We start from the raw sequence: 18,332 nt of genomic DNA, 5'->3' as shown, positions 1-18,332 counted from the left end.
CAGCAGCTTGCCCAGCAGCACAATGCCCAGGGGGGGTTGGAAGCTCTCCACACAAGGAGACTCCACAACCTCTCTGGGCAGCCTGCTCCAGGCCTCCAGCACCCTCACACCAAACAACTTTCTCATCCTCTTCAGATGCAACCTCCTGGGTTCCACTTTGTGCCCACTGCCCCTTGGTCTGTCCCTGGGCACCACTGAGCAGAGTCTGGCCCCAGCCTCTTGCCCCCCACAGCTCCTTTGTCTCTTGCTGAGCATTGCTCAGCTCCCCTCTGGGGCTGCTCTTCTGCAGGCTCTCAGCCCCAGGGCTCTCAGCCTTTGCTCCTCACAGAGCTGCTCCAGGCCCCTCAGCAGCTTTGCAACCTCCCCTGGACTCCCTCCAGCAGTTCCCTGTCTTGACCTGGGGACCCCAGAACTGGACACAGTACTTGCAGATGTGGCCTTGCTAGGGCAGAGCAGATTTCTTGCTGTTCTCTGCAAGTCCTCAGAAGAGATGTTTGGGCTTTTTGTGTATTTTAGGAGCTAACATCTTCCCCTGCTGGAAGCCTTAGTGGTGCCACCCTGCAGACCCATGTGTGTATATCTTTCCTCACTGCAGCTCCCACTCATTTCTGAGGGCCTCCTCAGGTTTGCTTCACCTTCTGCCAACCAAATTTGTGCAGTGTGTTTAGAACTCAGCCAGCCAAGGAGAACTTTCCTCAAAAAGCAAACATCTTTTTGTCTGGGACAGGCAAAACTTTTGCTTTCTCCTAATTCTCCCTAAAGCTAACCTGGTTTCCAAGGGTGGTGAGCTGCTGGTGCTCCCTCCCTCATCCGTCCATCACAAACTACTCTGGCCACAGCCTTGAGCTGTCTGCTTGGTTTTTAATGCATTTACTCTTCAAGCTGAACATCACAACAGCTTCTAGAGGTCAGGTAACCCTCCTGTGCTTTGGTTCTGTTCCTTTCTGCAGGGTTCTCTGCTGGCTGCTGAGTTGACGAAGCCGCAGTAGAAGAAGGGTGTTGGGAGCTTCCTCAACTCCATGTTCTTCTACAACTGCTGCCCTGGGATCTCACCGACCTCCAGGATGCAAGGTGGAAGACATCACCACTCAGCAGAAAGTTTAGGCAAGAAATGGGAATGAAATTTGGGCTGGAAACAGCACAGCCAAGACTTGTAGGAGCAGTGACTCACGTGGTGGATCCAGCGCCGCAGCTGGCGGTGCCGAGCTTCGCCTTTGAGGAAGCCCCAGGCCCACTTTGCTCTGCTTTGAGCCAGACCTCAAAGAGATGAACACTGGAAGACAACCACTTTGCCTGCTTCAGCTACCTGCTGCTTGTCTAGAAATGGCTTTTATTTGCATCAGGGACAGAGAGGGAGAAAAGTTAGGTTGGAAACTTTTCTTCCCCTTCCGAACAGCACCTGACCTGCCCGAATCATGATTGGTTGGGTATTGGGCACAGGTGATTCAGGGAAGAACAACCCTAGAGGTGCAGCTAAATTCCTGTTGTGTGATCACTGTTTATGTACACAATGACTGTACAGACCTGTGGACCTTCCATCCCCCTGGACCTTCCATCCCCGTGGACCTTCCACCCTGTGGACCTTCCATCCCCGCGGTCCTTCCCTCTCCACAGTCCTTTCATCCCCCTGGACCTTCCATCCCTGTGGACCTGTTCCCTGCACACCCCTAATGACTGGTTTCATGGGAGCACCACTAAGGAACTCCAGGCAGCTTGGGATGTTCCCAGGGAATAATTCTCCTTTGCTCTGTTCTGTACAGTCTGTCTCAATTCATCTGAGATGATTTTTGTATGTTGTATAATTTTATATTTTTTTAGGTTGATTTTTTTGTTTTTACTTTTATAGTTTTGTTTGTATTATAAACTTTTTATACTTTTTTTTACTTGATTGATTTTTTTTTTTTTTCCTCTGGACTAGAATCAGAAGCTTACAACTAAAATGGGAGAAGCCACAATCTCTGTTGTGTTACTCTGTCAGCAGTGTCTGTACCACAGAAGTGGAAAGGGTTTGGAAAGAATTCCAGAATCCCAGCATGGTGAGGGTTGGAAGAGACCTCTGGAGCTCACCCAGTCCAACCCCCTGCTCCAGCAGGGCACCCACAGCAGCTTGCCCAGCAGCACAATGCCCAGGGGGGGTTGGAAGCTCTCCACACAAGGACACTCCACAACCTCTCTGGGCAGCCTGCTCCAGGCCTCCAGCACCCTCACACCAAACAACTTTCTCCTCCTCTTCAGATGGAACCTCCTGGGTTCCACTTTGTGCCCATTGCCCCTTGGCCTGTCCCTGGGCACCACTGAGCAGAGTCTGGCCCCAGCCTCTTGCCCCCCACAGCTCCTTTGTCTCTTGCTGAGCATTGCTCAGCTCCCCTCTGGGGCTGCTCTTCTGCAGGCTCTCAGCTCCAGGGCTCTCAGCCTTTGCTCCTCACAGAGATGCTCCTCACAGGACCCTCAGCAGCTCTGTATCCCCCTCTGGACTCTCTCCAGCAGTTCTCTGTCTCTCTTGAACTGCGGAGCCCAGAATGGGACCCAGTACTCCATCTGTGGCCTTGCTAGGGCTGAGTAGATTTTTTTGTTCTTCTTTGCAAGTCCCCAGAAAAGCTATTTGGGTCTCCTCATCTCTGTAGCCCTCAAGGATGAGATTTGCAGGAGTCAGCTCTGATACAGGAGATGATTATCTTGCTCTTCAAGATGCAGCACTCTGTAGATCCTCTTCCTCTGTGTGTGTGTCTCAAAGACAAAGCCTCCTTGAAAGAAATCAGGATTGAAGAGGAAACGTTTGCACTATTGTTTGGAGGTTGGTTTCTTATTTGAGCTGTTGGCTGAAGTGTTGAATGGTTGTGGTATGTTCTGGGCTCTCTTTCTGCTTCCAATATATTTCATAGAAGGGTTGGGGTTGGAAGGGATCTCAAAGCTCATCCAGTTCCAACCCCTCTGCCATGGCCAGGGACACCTCTCAACTAGACTCAGCTGCTCAAGGCCTCATCCAGCCTGGCTGTGAACACCTCCAGGGAGGAGGTATCCACAGTGTACCTGGGCAACCTGTTCCAGTGTTTCCTCACCCTTACTGGAAAGAATTTCTTCCTCATCTCCAGTCTCAATCTGCCCTCCTCAAGCTTCAATCCATTCTCCCTTGTCCTTTATGTTCCACTGCTGCATCTCTCCCAGGTGCTGGCTGAGGAAAAAGGCTGTGTTGGTGCCCCAGGACCTTCTGCTGAGGGAAAGAAGCTGTGGGAGGCAGGGAGGTGCCATGGGGCTCTCTCTTCACTCCTGGGTAATGCTGCTGTGGGCTCCCCTCTCTGTGATCAGAAGGGGGAAACAGGAACAGGTTGCCCAAGGAAGTTGGAAATTCCATCCCTGGAGGGCTTCAATGGCCACTTTGGGACATGGTGTAGTGGCCATGGTGATGTTGGGTTGACAGTTGGACTTGGTGGTCTTAGAGGTGTTTTCCAACCTTTGTCATGCTGTAAAAATGCCATCAGGGGCATCTGTAGCTTCTGGTCAGAAGAACCTCTGGTCAGAAGCTGAAAAAAGAAGTGCTGTTTTGTTTTATTTTTTTTTTTTTTAATAATGAGGGTAGCTGGACAGTGTAGCAGATGATGACAAGAGGTGATGAGGTCTTCAACCTTAAAATCAAAGGGAAGAAGGCTGTAAAGAAAAAAAAATAAAATAAAAATTATATTTCTGTGGACTTCAGATGGGCTCTGTCCAGTTCTTGCCAGCAAAAGGAGTTAAGGCATTGGAGTTGAGTGCCAGCACTGAGGGGTGAAGTGGCTCTTAATTTACAACTTGGTGTATGGTGTAGGGCTGGTCTGGGAGTAGGGACCATGGGCGTTTAGGTGGTCAGATGTTAAGGGCTGGTGTGGTGTGCAGGTAACACCAACCCTTGGGGAGGAGCAGAGAGCAGGAGGAAAGCAGCTGTGCCCTTAGCATCTGAAAGAGATGGGGGTTCCACCAGCCCCTCAGCTTCAAAGGAGGCTGCTTGGGGGTTCTCAAAGAACAGACCTTGGAGCAACCAAGCCATGGGAGACAGCTGAAGGCCAATCACAGCCTGGGCTGCATCCAAAGCAGCACTGCCAGAGAGCCAGAGAGGTGATTCTGCCACTTTGCTCTGCTCTGCTGAGACCTCACCTGCAGTGCTGTGTGCAGGGCTGGAGCCCTCAGTACAGGAAGGACATGGAGCTGATGGAGAGGGTCCAGAGGAGGCCAGGAAAATGCTCAGGGGGTTGGAGCAGCTCTGCTCTGAGGCCAGGCTGAGGGAGCTGGGGGTGTTCAGCCTGCAGAAGAGAAGGCTCCAGGGAGACCTAAGAGCAGCCTGCCAGGACCTGAAGGGGGCTACAGGAAGCTGCAGAGAGACTGTTGCAAAGGCTGCAGGGACAGGACCAGGGACAATGGCTTCAGACTAGAGCAGAGCAGATTGAGATTGGATGTGAGGAACAAGTTCTTCACTGTGAGGGTGGTAAAACACTGGAACAGGTTGCCCAGGGAGGTGGTTGAGGCTCCATCCCTGGAGATATTGAAGGTGAGGCTGGAGAGGGCTGTGGGCAACCTGATCTAGTTGGGGATGTCCCTGCTGAGTGCAGGGGGTTGGACTGGATGAGCTTTGGAGGTCCCTTCCAGCCCAGACCATTTTATGGTGGATGCTGATGGGCAGTGCAGGCAGCATGGATGCTGGCTGGGACATGGCCAAAGTCACAGCTCACACACTGAGGAGGATGGAGACCTTCATCTGGGTTGGCTTAGGTACTGCAATAGGAACTGGGAAGGGAATCAATCCAGCATCCCTCCTGGCCTTCCAAGTTCAGCATCATTCCTGGCCTCCCTGCAACAAAAGAATTCAGCCACTGGCTTTGGTGGGACCATGATTCAGAATCATAAAATTGTCAGGGTTGGGAGGGACCTCAAGGCTCAACCAGTCCCAACCCCCCTGCCATAGGCAGGGACACCTCACACTACAGCAGGTTGCTCACAGCCACATCCAGCCTGGCTGCAAAAACCTCCAGGCATGAGGCTTCCACCACCTCCCTGGGCAACCTCTGCCAGTCTCTCACCACCCTCATGGGGAAGAACTTCAGCCCAGGAACTGCAGCCAGCTGGAACATGGCTGGAAATGAGGATGGAACTGAGCAGGTTGCTTTGGGTGCTGAGTCTGGGAGGGGAGCCAGAAGGAGCAAGTCTGAAGTGAGCAGTAAGGTGGCCACAGGGTTCTAACATGGGATATCAGTGCTGAATGTTGCTCTGGAGCACCTCTACACGTCAGCATCTTCAAAGTGTTTTAAAGGCACACTTGGTGTCACATCATTGCATCTCCACAGGTCTGGTGAGGAGCAGCTGAGGGAGCTGGGGTTGTTCAGCCTGGAGAACAGGAGGCTGAGGGGTGACCTTCTGGCTCTTGATAACTCCCTGAAAGGAGGCTGGAGCCAGGTGGGGGTTGGTCTCTTCTCCCAGGAAACAAGCAACAGGATGAGAGGAAATGGTCTCAAGTTGTCCCAGGGACAGTTTAGGTTGGAGATGAGGAACAATTTCTTCCCCAAAAGGGTTGTGAAGGCCCGGACCAAGCTGCCCAGGGCAGTGGTGGAGTCCCCATCCCTAGAGGGGTTTCAAAGCTTTGTAGATGTGGTGCTGAGGACCATGGTTGAGTGGTGAGCTGGCAGTGCTGGGTTAAGGGTTGGACTGGATGACCTTAAAGGTCTCTTCCTACCAAAACCATCCCATGGTTCTATGGATCGCTTTGATACCTCAAAGAAGAGCAAAACTCACCACAATTACAGTTTGTTGCTTTTTTTTTTTTTTCTGATGTAAACTTCCACTTTATTAGGCAATAAATAGAAAAAATAAGAAATAATAAATAGATAAATTAATTGTCACAAACAAGTTTCTGTTCCTGACAACTGCAGCTGAATAAATAGAAGAGTGGAGACCAATTCCAGTGAAGTGTTTTGGGGGGATGGAGACACTTGAGAACATGGTGTGGCTTATCTCCTAGAAACCCAGAAGTTCAACCTGAGAACTCCAAAGGCTACAACATCATTTTTAAGGAACTCCATGAAAGGTTAGGAGCTGGATCCCTCAAAGCCCCCCAAACATCTCACAGGCTACCTACTCTACTATTGTTTTGGTTTGGTTTTTTTTTTTTTTTTGTCTTCTCCACAGGTCAAACATCTCCCCAAGGTTGTGGAGAACCAGGGGGCTCACAGGGAGCTGTCTGGAGAGCTGAGGTGATTCATCAGCCTGTCGATGGTGACCGTGCGGATTTGAAAGGCATGGAAGATGCTGCAGAGCTTCATTCTCTCCTTGAAGGACATCTGCCCTGCACTCACCAATGCCTGTGGGACATTGCTGCTGGGCTTCAGGGCCTGGGGAGAGGAAGGGGTGTTACAAACCATCCCAGAGAGTGGAGAAAACAGAAGCTCTTTAGGCTTTTTGCCCCCCTGAGTGATAAATGACAAGACTTAGACACTAGGATGTGTTCTCCTAAATGACAGATTTGATGATACCTTCAATGAAGAGACTGACCCCAACCCAAACCCTCAGCACACAGCTACACAGCTTTGAAACCTCTCCAGGCATGGGGTCTCCACCACTGTCCTGGGCAGCCTGGCCCAGGTCTTGACAACTCTCAGGAGGAAAAAATTGTTCCTCATGTCCAACCTAAACCTTCTCTGGGTCAGCTTGAGGCCATTCTCTCTTGCCCTATCTCTTGTTTCTTGAGAGAAGAGACCAATCCCCACCTGGCTCCAACCTCCTTTCAGGGAGTCAGGAGAGCCAGAAGGTCGCCCCTCAGCCTCCTCTTCTCCAGGCTGAACACCCCCAGCTCCCTCAGCTGCTCCTCCCCAGCCCTGTTCTCCAGACCCTTCCCCAGTTTCATTGCTCTTCTCTGGACCTGCTCCAGCCCTCAATGTCCTTCTTGGAGTAAGGTCCCCAAAATGGACCCCAGGATTCAAGGTGTGGCCTCACCAGTGCCCAGCACAGGCAGACAATCCCTACCCTTCTCCTGCTGGCCACACTGATCCAGGCCAGGATGCTGGTGGCCTTCTTGACCACCTGGGCACACTGCTGGCTCATCTTCAGCCAGCTGGCAACCAAACTCCCCTTGCCCCTTTCCACTGGTCAGTTTCCAGCTGTGGAAGCCTGGAGCACTCATGGGGTTGTTGTGACCCAAGTGCAAGACCCAACACTTGGCCTTGTTGAACCTCAAGTAGCAGCAAGGAAGGACAGCAACCCTTACTCTCATCATCTCATCAATAGCTGCCAGCAGCTTTTGGTCACTGAGGTTCTTCAGCTCTGCCCTGTAGGCTTTCAGATCCTCATAGATGCCCTGCAGGCACTGGCTCTGCAAAAAGGCAAAAGCATGAAGAGTTCAAAGCTTTAAACACAGAGCAAGGAACAGGAGGAGCTCTCTTGGGAAGCTCTTTACCATGTCAAAAGTAGATCTTTCCAGGCCCAGACAGTTTCCAGTCTGCAAATGAAAGAAGGAATGAGAGATGAGAATGATTTTTGTGGCAGTGTGAATTGTGTGGCTGTAGCAGGACAACAGGATGCTGAAACTTGAGATGTGTCCATGCAGACTGAATTTCTTTCTTTCTTTTTTCTATACCTCTGGGTCCTGAGCTATGCAAGCTCTGATGGTGTTGATTTGCTTCTTGGTGATGTCTTCAAGATCAATTTCTTCAAGGGTACATTCAAAGCCCAGGCTGTCAGGCTCCTGTGTGGGAAGGGGGGTAAGAAGGGTTGGTTGTTGGGTTTAATGGGAATGAGCTCAGGCTTTGCCCAGATTTTAGGTAGAATCATGGAAGCATTTTGGTCAGAACAGACCTTCAAGACCATCAGGTCCAGCCTTTGCTTTAAGTTATTCTCCCAGACATCAAATCTATCCAGGGCTTTGCATCACTATGGTTTTAAATGTAAAAGAACTCTTAGAGAGGGAAAACTGAATGATGGCATCTACCCAGAGCTTTCAGAGTGCTCGCTGAGCCAGTGCTAGGGAGGGCACAAAGTACCTCTTCAGTGGTGGGGGCTTTTCTGTCTCTCTCAGGTGGAGCTTGCAATGGTAACAGGGAGTTTTAGCAGGGAAAAAGTCCCCTTGGCACGGTTGCCAGGGGGGGCTTCATGGTGGGAAGAAGTTTCAGCACCAAACCAACCACCCTGCCAGCAGCAGCACGAGAAGGTGACCAAGTTAAGAGCAAGGATTTGCTCCTTGCTGCAAGGATTCCCCCAGCTCTGCAGGGCCTTGGGGAAAGGGCTCAAACCTGAGAGTGCTCAAAGCAGTAAAGGGCCTTGAGGATGAGCAGAGGGCTGGAGCTGCTCTGCTCTGGAGACAGCCTGAGAGAGTTGGGGTTTGCAGTCTGGAGAGGAGAAGGCTCCCAGGAGACCTCCCTGTGGCCTTCCAGGATCTGAAGGGGGCTCCAAGAAAGCTGGGGAGGGACTTTTGAGGGTGTCAGGGAGTGATAGGACTGGGGGGAATGGAGCAAAACTAGAAGTGGGGAGATTTAGATTGGATGTTAAGGAGAAATTCTTCCCCATGAGAGTGGTGAGAGACTGACACAGGTTGCCCAGGGAGGTGGTGGAAGCCTCCTGCCTGGAGGTTTTTGCAGCCAGGCTGGATGTGGCTGTGAGCAACCTGCTGTAGTGTGAGGTGTCCCTGCCCATGGCAGGGGGGTTGGAACTGGCTGAGCCTTGAGGTCCCTTCCACCCCTGACAATTCCATGAGTCTATGATGATGTCCATGCTTGTGAGGGCTGAGAAGGACACCTCTCCTAAAGCCTTGGTCAGGGGAGGCAGGAAAGCAAAAACCAGGCATAGAGTCTCAAAGGGAGGCAACAGAGGGCATCCAGCCTCTGGGGTACCTTCAGCAACCCATCACTGCCCCATCAATTCCTGCCTGGGTTCCACCACTGCTTCATCACCTGCTGGCTCAGCGCTATGACTGCTTCATCACTGCCTGGTTCAATACCATCACCACTTCATCCCCTCCTGCCTCTAGGTACCATCGTTGTCCCCTCACTGCCCACCACTCACCCATCACCTCCTACCCAGGTACTATTGCTGCCTCCTTCAGTATCCTCACTTTCTATCACTGCCTTCCTGGGTACCAACCTGTCCTATTACTGCCTGCCTGGCTACCATCCCTGTCTCCTTACTGCCTGGCTTGGTATCCTCACCAACCCATCACCAGGAGGTCACCACCTGGATATCATCATCACCTTCCTGGGTACCAACTGTCCTCCCCAACCCATCACCAGCCACCTGAAGATCATCACTGCCCCATCACTGCCCACTTGGGCACCACCTCCAATCCATCTCCACCCTCCTGAGAACCATGACTGCCCCATCACTGACTCCCTGGGTACCATCTCCAACCCATCACCACCCTCCTGGGTACCAGCACTTTTCCATCATTTCCCTCTTGGCTACCAGCCATCCTCCCCAAACCCATCACCACTCTCTTGGGTCCCACCACTGCCCCATCACTCCCCACTGCCCACCCAAGCCCTGTCAGACCTTCAGCCGATGGAGGGAGACGTTGGCAGCTGCCAGCAGCTCCCGGGAGTGGTTCAGCCAACGGGTCCGGTTGTGCCGGGGGGGTGGTAGTGCCCAGGCAGGGGTCGGAAGTGCCAACGCCAGGCAGAGCAGGGGCAGCAGCCGCCAGCCTGCTGCCCGCTGCCGCCTGCGGAGCCGGGGCTGGGCACGGCGAGGCGCTGCCTGCCCGCGGCTGCCGCTGCTGCCGGTACCGCTCCGCTCCATGCCGCCGCCGGGGGAGGGATGCTGCTGTCGGCCGGACCTCGGCGGCTTTTATAGAGGGGCGGAAGAAGCGGGGGTTCCCTTTCTTCTCCTTCCCTTTTCCAGGAGCAGCCCGGGGAGCACTGGGCAGCCCGGGAATCCCGGGGCACCGAGGGAGGAGGAGGGGGGGGAATGGAGCTTCTTGGGGGGTTGCCAGAGCCTGAGGATGCTGTGGAGTAGAGCTGGGCACTGGGAAGGCTGCAAGTGCTTGGTCAGGAACCACATGGAGGGGCAACAAGGCCACCAGCATCCTGGCTTGGGTCATCAACAGCGTGGCCAACAGGAGCAGGGCAGGTGTTGTGCCCCTGGACTGGGCACTGGTGAGGCTGCACCTTGAATCCCAAGGTCAGTTTTGGGCTCCTCATTCCAAGAAGGACATTGAGAGGCTGGAGTGGGTTCAGAGAAGGGTGAAAAAGCTGGGGAAGGGTCTGGAGAGGAGCATCTGAGGGAGGTGGGGTTTGTTCAGCCTGGAGAAAAGGAGGCTGAGGGGAGACCTGGTTCTCTCCAACTCCCTTAAAGGAGGTTGGAGCCAGGTGGGGGTTGGTCTCTTCTTCCAAGGAACAAGTGACAGGATGAGAGGAAAAGGCCTCAAGCTACATCAGGGGAGGTTTAGACTAGACATGAGGAACGATTTCTTCCCACTGAGGGTTGTCAAGCCCTGGGCCAGGCTGCCCAGGGCAGTGGTAGAGTCCCCATCCCTGGAGGGGTTTCAGAGCTGTGCAGATGGGGTGCTGAAGGACATGGTTCAGTGGTGAGCTGGCAGTGCTGGGTTTATGGTTGGACTGGATGAGCTTGGAGATCTTTTCCAATCTAAATGATTCTTTGTTTCTAAGTGCAAGGTCATGCACAAGCTGGCAATGAAGGAGAGCAGCCCTGAGGAAAAGGACTTGGGGGTCCTGAGCGGGTGTGTGTAAAGCTGGACGTGAGGCAGCACCGAGCACTGCCAGCCCAGAGCCAGATGTATCCTGGGCTGATCCCCAGCAGGGTGGGCAGCAGGGGCAGGGAGGGGATTCTGCCCCTCTGCTGTGCTCTGCTGAGACCCTCCCTGCAGTGCTGGGGCAGCTCTGGAGTCCTCAGCACAGACAGGGACCTGTTGGGGCAGGGCCAGAGGAGGCCACAGCAATGCTGGCAGGGCTGGAAGCCCTCTGCTGGGAGCCAGGCTGAGAGAGTTGAGGTTGTGCAGCCTGGAGAGGAGAAGGCTCCAGGGAGACCTTCTGGTGGCCTGGCAGTGCTGAAAGGAGCTGAGCAGGAAGCTGGGGACAGACTTCTGAGCAGGGCCTGTTGGGACAGGACATGGGGGATGGTTTGAACTAAAAGAGGGAGGTTTAGATGGAGAGAAGGAGGAAATATTTTTAAGGTGAGGATGGTGAGAGCCTGCCCCAGGTTGCCCACAGAGGTGGGAGATGCCCCATGGCTGGAAGCATCCCAGGTGAGGTTGTTTGGGACTCTGAGCAACCTGCTCTAGTTGGGGCTGTCCCTGCTGACTGCAGAGGGGTTGGGGTAGATGACCTTGAGAGGTCCCTTCCAACCCAAACTATTGAACTATTCCCTTCCCAAGCAGCATGCTTATAGAAAAGGAAGAATTACTCAAAGTATTTTTATGATCCATGGATAAGCTTTAATTTTCCATTGTTTATTACGGAAAATGAGAACAAGGAGATATCGTTAATGAATATTCATGAGAGCCTGCCCAGATATTTGCCTTTTTGTTGTTGTCATACTTGCTATAATCCCCCAATACTTCAACATGAATTGATGCTACACATGCCCCTAGAGTCACAGAATTGTTTGGGTTGCAAAACCCCTCTGAGATCATCCAACCATCAACCCAACACCACCTTGGCCACTAAACCATGTCCGCAAGTGCCATGGCCACAGATTTCTTGATCACCTCCAGGGATGGGGACTCCACCACCTCCCTGGGCAGCCTGTTCCAATCCCTGACAACTCTTGCAGCAAAGAAATTGTTCTGAATCTTCAACCAAACCCTTCCCTGGCACAGTTTCAGGCCATTTGCTCTCCTTCTATCACCTGAGCCTAGGGAGAAGAACCCAACCAACACCTCAATGCAACCTCCTCTTTTCAGGGGGGAGCTGTAGAGAGCCAGAAGGTCTCCCCTCAGCCTCCTTTTCTCCAAGCTGAACACCCTCAGCTCCCTCAGCTGCTCCATCCCCAACCCTTTTCTCCAGACCCTCCAACCTAAACCTCCCTGGCACAATTTTCACTCTTAGCCTGCCCCCCCCAAAAAAAAACAGCTGGAGAAGCTTTATCCATCCCTGAGCTCTGCTGGGAAGTCAGTGGGAATTCTGCTGTTGGGAGCAGGATGAATCAGGAGCTTTACAAAGGGCCTTTTTCAGGTTCTTTTTTATTTGAATTGCTCTTTGTTTCCCATAAGCAGGTGGTGGTGGCTCTGCAGCCTGGCTGCTGTGGGTGACCAGCACTGCCTGGTTTCCCAGCCTGGCTGTGTGTTTTCCACTCCAGCACCAGTCACTGGTCATGGGCTGTGGTTTTTCAGCTGCTGCAGGACACTTTCTGGTTTCTGACAGAGAAGTGAGAGGGACCTGCAGGGTCTCCTTGCATGCCTGTTCTTGAAAAGGCACAGCTCTGGCTTTCCAGGTTTCCTTGCTCAGTCATTGCATTGCCTTCAGCAGGAGGTTTGCCCTTCACTGAGGCACAGTCTCAGAGAATCATAGAATGCTCTGGGCTGGAAGGGACCTCCAGAGATCATCAGGTCCAACCCCCCTGCCAGAGCAGCATCACCCAGGGCAGTCTGCACAGGAATGCATCCAGGTGGGTTTGGAATGTCTCCACAGAAGGAGACTCCACAACCTGTCTGGGCAACCTGCTCCAGGGCTCTGTCATCCTCACACCAAAGAAGTTTCTCCTCATGTTGAGCTGGAATCTTCTATGTTCCAGTTTGTCTCCATTGTTCCTTGTGCTATCACTGTGCAGCACCCAAAAGAGCCTGGCCCCCTCCACTTGACCCCCACCCCTCAGCTATTGATAGACATTGATCAGATCCCTCTCAGCCTTCTCCTCTCCACACTAAACAGCCCCAGGGCTCTCAGGCTCTCTTCACAGGAAGATGCTCAAGTCCCCTAAGCATCCTCCTGCCTCTCCCTTGGACTCTCTCCAGCAGGTCTCTGTCTCTTGAATTGGGGAGCCCCAAACTGGACACAGGATTGCAGCTGTGGTCTCAGCAGGGCAGAGTAGGTCATCCAGTCCAACCCCCCTGCAGTCAGCAGGGGCATTGAGGCACTTAGTGCCATGGTCTAAGTTGACCTGGTAGTATTGGGTGATCAGTTCGACTTGGTGATCTTGGAGGTCTCTTCCAACCTGGTTGATTCTGTGACAGCCCCAACTGGATCAGGTTGCCCACAGCCCTCTCCAGCCTCACCTTCAATATCTCCAGGGATGGAGCCTCAACCACCTCCCTGGGCAACCTGTTCCAGTGTTCCACCAGCCTCATGGCAAAGAACTTGTTCCTCACATCCAATCTCAATCTGCTCTGCTCTAGTCTGAAGCCATTGTCCCTGGTCCTGTCCCTGCAGGCCTTTGCAAACAGTCTCTCTGCATTCTTCTTGCAGCCCCCTTCAGGTCCTGGCAGGCTGCTATTAGGTCTCCCTGGAGCCTTCTCTTCTCCAGGCTGAACACCACCAGCTCCCTCAGCCTGGCCTCAGAGCAGAGCTGCTCCAACCCCCTGAGCATTTTCCTGGCCTCCTCTGGACCCTCTCCATCAGCTCCATGTCCTTCCTGTACTGAGGGCTCCAGACCTGCACACAGCACTGCAGGTGAGGTCTCAGCAGAGCAAAGTGGCAGAATCACCTCTCTGGCTCTGCTGCCAACACTGCTTTGGATGCAGCCCAGATTGTGATTGGCCTTCTGGGCTTCAAATTGGACACCAGCTTCTGGTTTGTGGTGTTCCTGTGCTGCACTTCAGCATCTACTGGGATGTAAGTTAAGGTTCTTTGGTCCACAAAGAGTAAGATTTAGCTTGAATACCTTTAGAGGTCTTTGTGTCATAGACCCATGGAATACATTGGTTTGGAAGGGACCTTTCAAGGTCATCCAGTCCAAACCCCCTGCAGTCAGCAGGGACATCCCCAACTAGAGCAGGGCTCTCAGAGTGCAGCTGCTATTGAGTGGATGTTGTGTGTAGAGCAGTATCTCAGAGGAAGCTTTGCCTGGAGGGGCCTCTTTGTCCTTGTCCACAGCAGAAGGGTTGGAACTGGATTATCCTTAAGCTCCCTTCCAACCCAAACCAGTCTCTGTTTCTCTGATTCACAGTGAGAGCCAGGAGAAAGGACTTTCCTTCCTTCTCCTGAGTCTCAGCTCCCAGAGAGTTTTCTTTGTGATCTGAGGTAGTGAGATGGGGCAGAAACTGGGGCTAGAGTGTCCAAGATGTGCTGCTGAAAGCTTGCTGTGATGGCAAGGGCATCATCCCAGAGGACATCCCCTCCAAAAGGCCATGGAGGAGTGAAAAATAGAAGCCACACAAGTAGGGCAACCACATAAGTAGGACACTTCTGACTCCCTTTTATGCAAGTCACTTAACTATATTTTGCTTTCTCCCAGTAATTTCTCTCTCCTGTGGCTCACAGACAGCTTGCAGAACACATCCTGTGGTTGCTCAGCTGTCTCCAAAGCAGAGAGGTGCTCTTGGGCAGCATTCCCCCAGCCCAGGGGTTGGCTAAGGCGTCTCTGAAAGGTGAGGGAGGTTAAAATTGCTGAGAAAATGGGATCACAGAAATCACAGAAGCACTCAGGTTGGAACAGACTCTCAGCATCACCAAGTCCAACCATGAACCCTACTCCACAAGGCTCACTCCTAAACCATAGCCCCAAGCACCACAGCCAAACCACCTTGAAACACAGCCAGGCTTGGGGACTCCACCACCTCCCTGGGCAGCACATTCCAATCCCTGATGGGAAAAATGTTTCCTGCTGTCCAATCTAAACCTGCCCAGACATATCCTGAGGCCATTCCCTCTTGTTCTGTCACTAATTCCCTGTGAGGAGAGACCAGCACCAACCTCTCCACAACCTCCTTTCAGGTAGTTGTAGACAGCCATGAGGTCTCCCTCAGCCTCCTCTGTTTCACACTAACCATCCCCAGCTCCTTCAGTCTCTCTCCATCAGATTTATTCTCCAGGCCCTTCACAGCTTCCTTGCCCTCCTCTGCCCTGGCTTCAGCACCTCCACATCTCTCTTAAATTGGACCTGCTGAAACTCCAGCACTCTGCAGACCCAAATCCTCCCAGAGCAACAATCTCACAGGTTTCATGGGGAGAATCCCCAGAGCAGAGGCTGAACACGGTGCTGACAGGGTGGTTGTGGTGCTTTGGATGGCTGGTGAGTTGAAACTGGTCCTTTTCTGCTCTTTTTGCCCAGGAGGGACGTGGATCTGCTGGGGTGGGTCCAGGGGAGGCCAGGTTGGAGGGCTGGGGAGCCTCTGCTGCAGGGACAGGCTGGGAGAGTTGGGGCTGTTCAGCCTGGGCAAGAGAGGGCTCCAGGGAGCAACCTTTCAGTACCTGAGGGGGCTGCAGGAGAGCTGGGGAGGGACTGTTTAGAAGGGCTTGGAGTGATAGGATGAGGGATGATAGTTTGAAACTGGAGCAGGACACATTTAGGTTGGACATGAGGAGAAGTTCTGCACAAGGAGGGTGGGAAGACACTGGAACAGGCTGCCTGAGGATGTGGCTGAGGCCCCATCCCTGCAGACATTCCAGATCAGACTTGATGTGTCTCTGAGCAGCCTGCTCTGGCTGGAGGTGTCCCTGCTGCCTGCAGGGGGGTTGCACAAGATGACCTTGGAGGGTCCCTTCCAAGCTGATGCAATCTGTGCTATCTGTAGTCTCTGCCTGCCTGCACTCCTGGTTTGGATGTGGGCTGAAGGGGGAGTGCATGGTGTGAGGCTCCTTTAGCTGAGGCTTACCTCAGAGAGATGTATCAGATATTAACTGCTGAGTCCTCACAAGGAGGCAATGAAGCCTTCACAACACATTTACTGTGGGCAGCTGGTCTGTCTGGTTTTCACTCCCAGCCTCATCCATCTGTCTGCCTCCTCCCTCTCAGTGCCTCCTGGATCTCACCAGCCTTGAGTCTGAGCAAAGCATTTGCTAACTCCTGTGCCTGCTCTGCTCCCACAGCAGCTCTCTGTCCAGCTGATTTGCTCAGGGCTGGTGGCCAGCCTGGAGGAGGAGGAGGCCACACACCTCACCATCAGGACTGGTCCCCTCCCAGTTATTAAAGGCCTGTCTGATGTAGCCACACAAATCAGAGTAATTTTAGATCTGTGGGGTGGGCTCTAGTGTTCCCCAGTGGTTAGGTGTAGTCTGACATCTAAGAGTAATATTATTTGGGGGAGCTAGATGGAAGGATATTTTCCATGCCAGCAGCATCCAGAAGTGTCTAGACGGCTGGGTGCCAGATGAGTGCCAGAGGCTCTTCAGGAAGCCCTCTGCCTTCCCTAGGAGAAGAGAAAGGGAAGAAGGGAGAGAGACTGAGGGGCTGGGAAAGAAACTAAGGCAGCTGGGATGGAAAGAAGAACAATGCCATGGGATAGAGACACAGAGACACAAAGCAACATGGAACCCAAGCCCTGAGGGCAAGGATGGCACCACTGGCACCACTGCTGCTGGGGGCAGGCACTGGGCAAGTCCCAGCCTGGGCTCAGCAGCAGATGGGAACCAGATTCAGGAGCTGGATTCTGGAGCTGGGTTGAGGAAGACAGGGATGGGGCTGGAAGGCAGAAGGGACAGAGTTCTGCTGGGACAGCAGCCAGGGAAGAAGAGGCTTGAGCCTGGGGATCCCTCAGCTTGCTGCTGCAGATGGCCTCCATGGGCTGCAATCCCTTGGTGGGCACTTGAGGCTCAGCTGTGCTGTCTGCTCCTCCCCACAGCTGCCCCCTCTGCCTTCCTGCTCCCCAAGGTGGGGCAGAGCTGTGGCAGTGCCCTTGGTGTGCAGAGCAGCAAGTGTGAGGCAGAGGCTTTGTGCCCCCCAGGCCTTGGCAGGACCTCTGCCCATCAGCTTCTGCCTGCTAGCAGCAGCCCCTGGCTGTGCCAAGCTGCCCTGAGCTTCAGCAAGAGCCTGAGTGAGCAGAGCCTGAGCTGGGCACTCACAGCCCCCAGCAGAACTGGTGCTGGTGCAGCTCAGAGCAGGCCAAAAAAAAAAAAAAACAACCATTTGGTTTGCAATGTAAAAAACCAATCCATGTTTCTTTCCTGCCTGTGCTGTCTTGCTCTCAGGCAGCCAGGTAGGGTCGTGGGGGTGGTGAATTATTGAAGCAACAAAGCGAGGAGCAGATCATGCCCACCTTTGGGAGCAGAGAGCAGTAATTGCCTACCTTGGGAGTGCTGTGATTTTACACAAGGAAAAATCATTCCACTGCCTTTTTTTTTTTTTTTTTTTATCTTTTTCAGCCAGGAACTGCTCAGGCTGAGATGAACCTCCAGAGAAGAAGGAGAAGCAGAACCATCCTGGCTATCAAACTGCGCTGTAGTCAAACTCTGAGCCTAGCTGAAAGAGAAGGGAATAATAACAATGGTAATAAGGATGAGGATAAGAAGAAAGAATAAGGATGAAGATTATTATTAATTATTAATTAATATGCTATTAACATGGAATTAATAACAATAAATAAAAATAATGATAATAATAATCATAAAGATGATAATAATAATTATAATGATAACAATAATTATAATAATGATGATACTAATAATGATAAAGATGATAATAATGATAACAATAATGATGATAATGATAATGATGATAATTATAATAATGATACTAATAATGATAAAGATGATAATAATAATAATGATAATGATGATGATAAGAAGAAAGAATAATAGTAAGGATGAAGATGATTATTAATTATTAATTAATATACTATTAACATGGAATTAATAACAATTAAAATAATAATGATAATGATAATTATAATGGTGATAATAATGATAATTATAATAATGATAATGATACTAATAATGATAAAGATGATAATAATGATAATGATAATGATGATAATAATAATTATAAAGATAATTATAATAATGATAATGATACTAATAACGATAAAGATGATAATAATGATAATAATGATGATATGAAGAAAGAATAATAATATGGATGAAGATGATTATTAATTATTAATTAATATATTATTAACATGGAATTAATAACAATAAATAAAAATAAGAATGCTAATAATGCTAATAATGCTAATGATATAATGATAATAATAATTATTATAATGATAAGATGATGATAATGATAATGATGATGATCATGATAATGATAATGATAACGATGATGATAATGATAGTAATGATAATGATGATGATAATGATAGTAATGATAATGATGATAATGATATAATGATAATGATAATGATAATGATAATGATAATGATAATGATAATAATGATGATGATAATGATAACAACAACAACAAAGGAACCCACTTAGGAAAAAAAAAAAACAACCAACCCAACCCTCCCCCCCCCCCAACCCCTCAGGCCAGCTTGGTTTTGAAGACTTTAAAAAGAGAGT

The 18,332-nt window shown here is 51.2% G+C and overlaps 1 protein-coding gene across 1 annotated transcript; it reads right to left on the bottom strand.

The window, feature by feature from the left end:
* Positions 1–6,188: 6,188 nt before the first annotated feature.
* Positions 6,189–9,741, bottom strand: IL12A (interleukin 12A). The gene is made up of 5 exons (XM_054386197.1): positions 9,499–9,741; positions 7,595–7,702; positions 7,415–7,456; positions 7,226–7,330; positions 6,189–6,353 (listed from the first exon to the last, which is right to left on the bottom strand). The coding sequence occupies exons 1-5, from the start codon at positions 9,739–9,741 to the stop codon at positions 6,189–6,191; spliced, it is 663 nt and encodes a 220-aa protein (XP_054242172.1).
* Between the last annotated feature and the right edge of the window lie 8,591 nt (positions 9,742–18,332).

Source organism: Indicator indicator, chromosome 13 (genome assembly GCF_027791375.1).
Source record: "Indicator indicator isolate 239-I01 chromosome 13, UM_Iind_1.1, whole genome shotgun sequence".
In the NCBI taxonomy this organism is placed as follows: Eukaryota; Metazoa; Chordata; class Aves; order Piciformes; family Indicatoridae; genus Indicator; species Indicator indicator.
The sequence above is the reverse complement of the archived record's forward strand: the minus strand, read 5'-3'. Positions and strand labels throughout refer to the sequence as shown.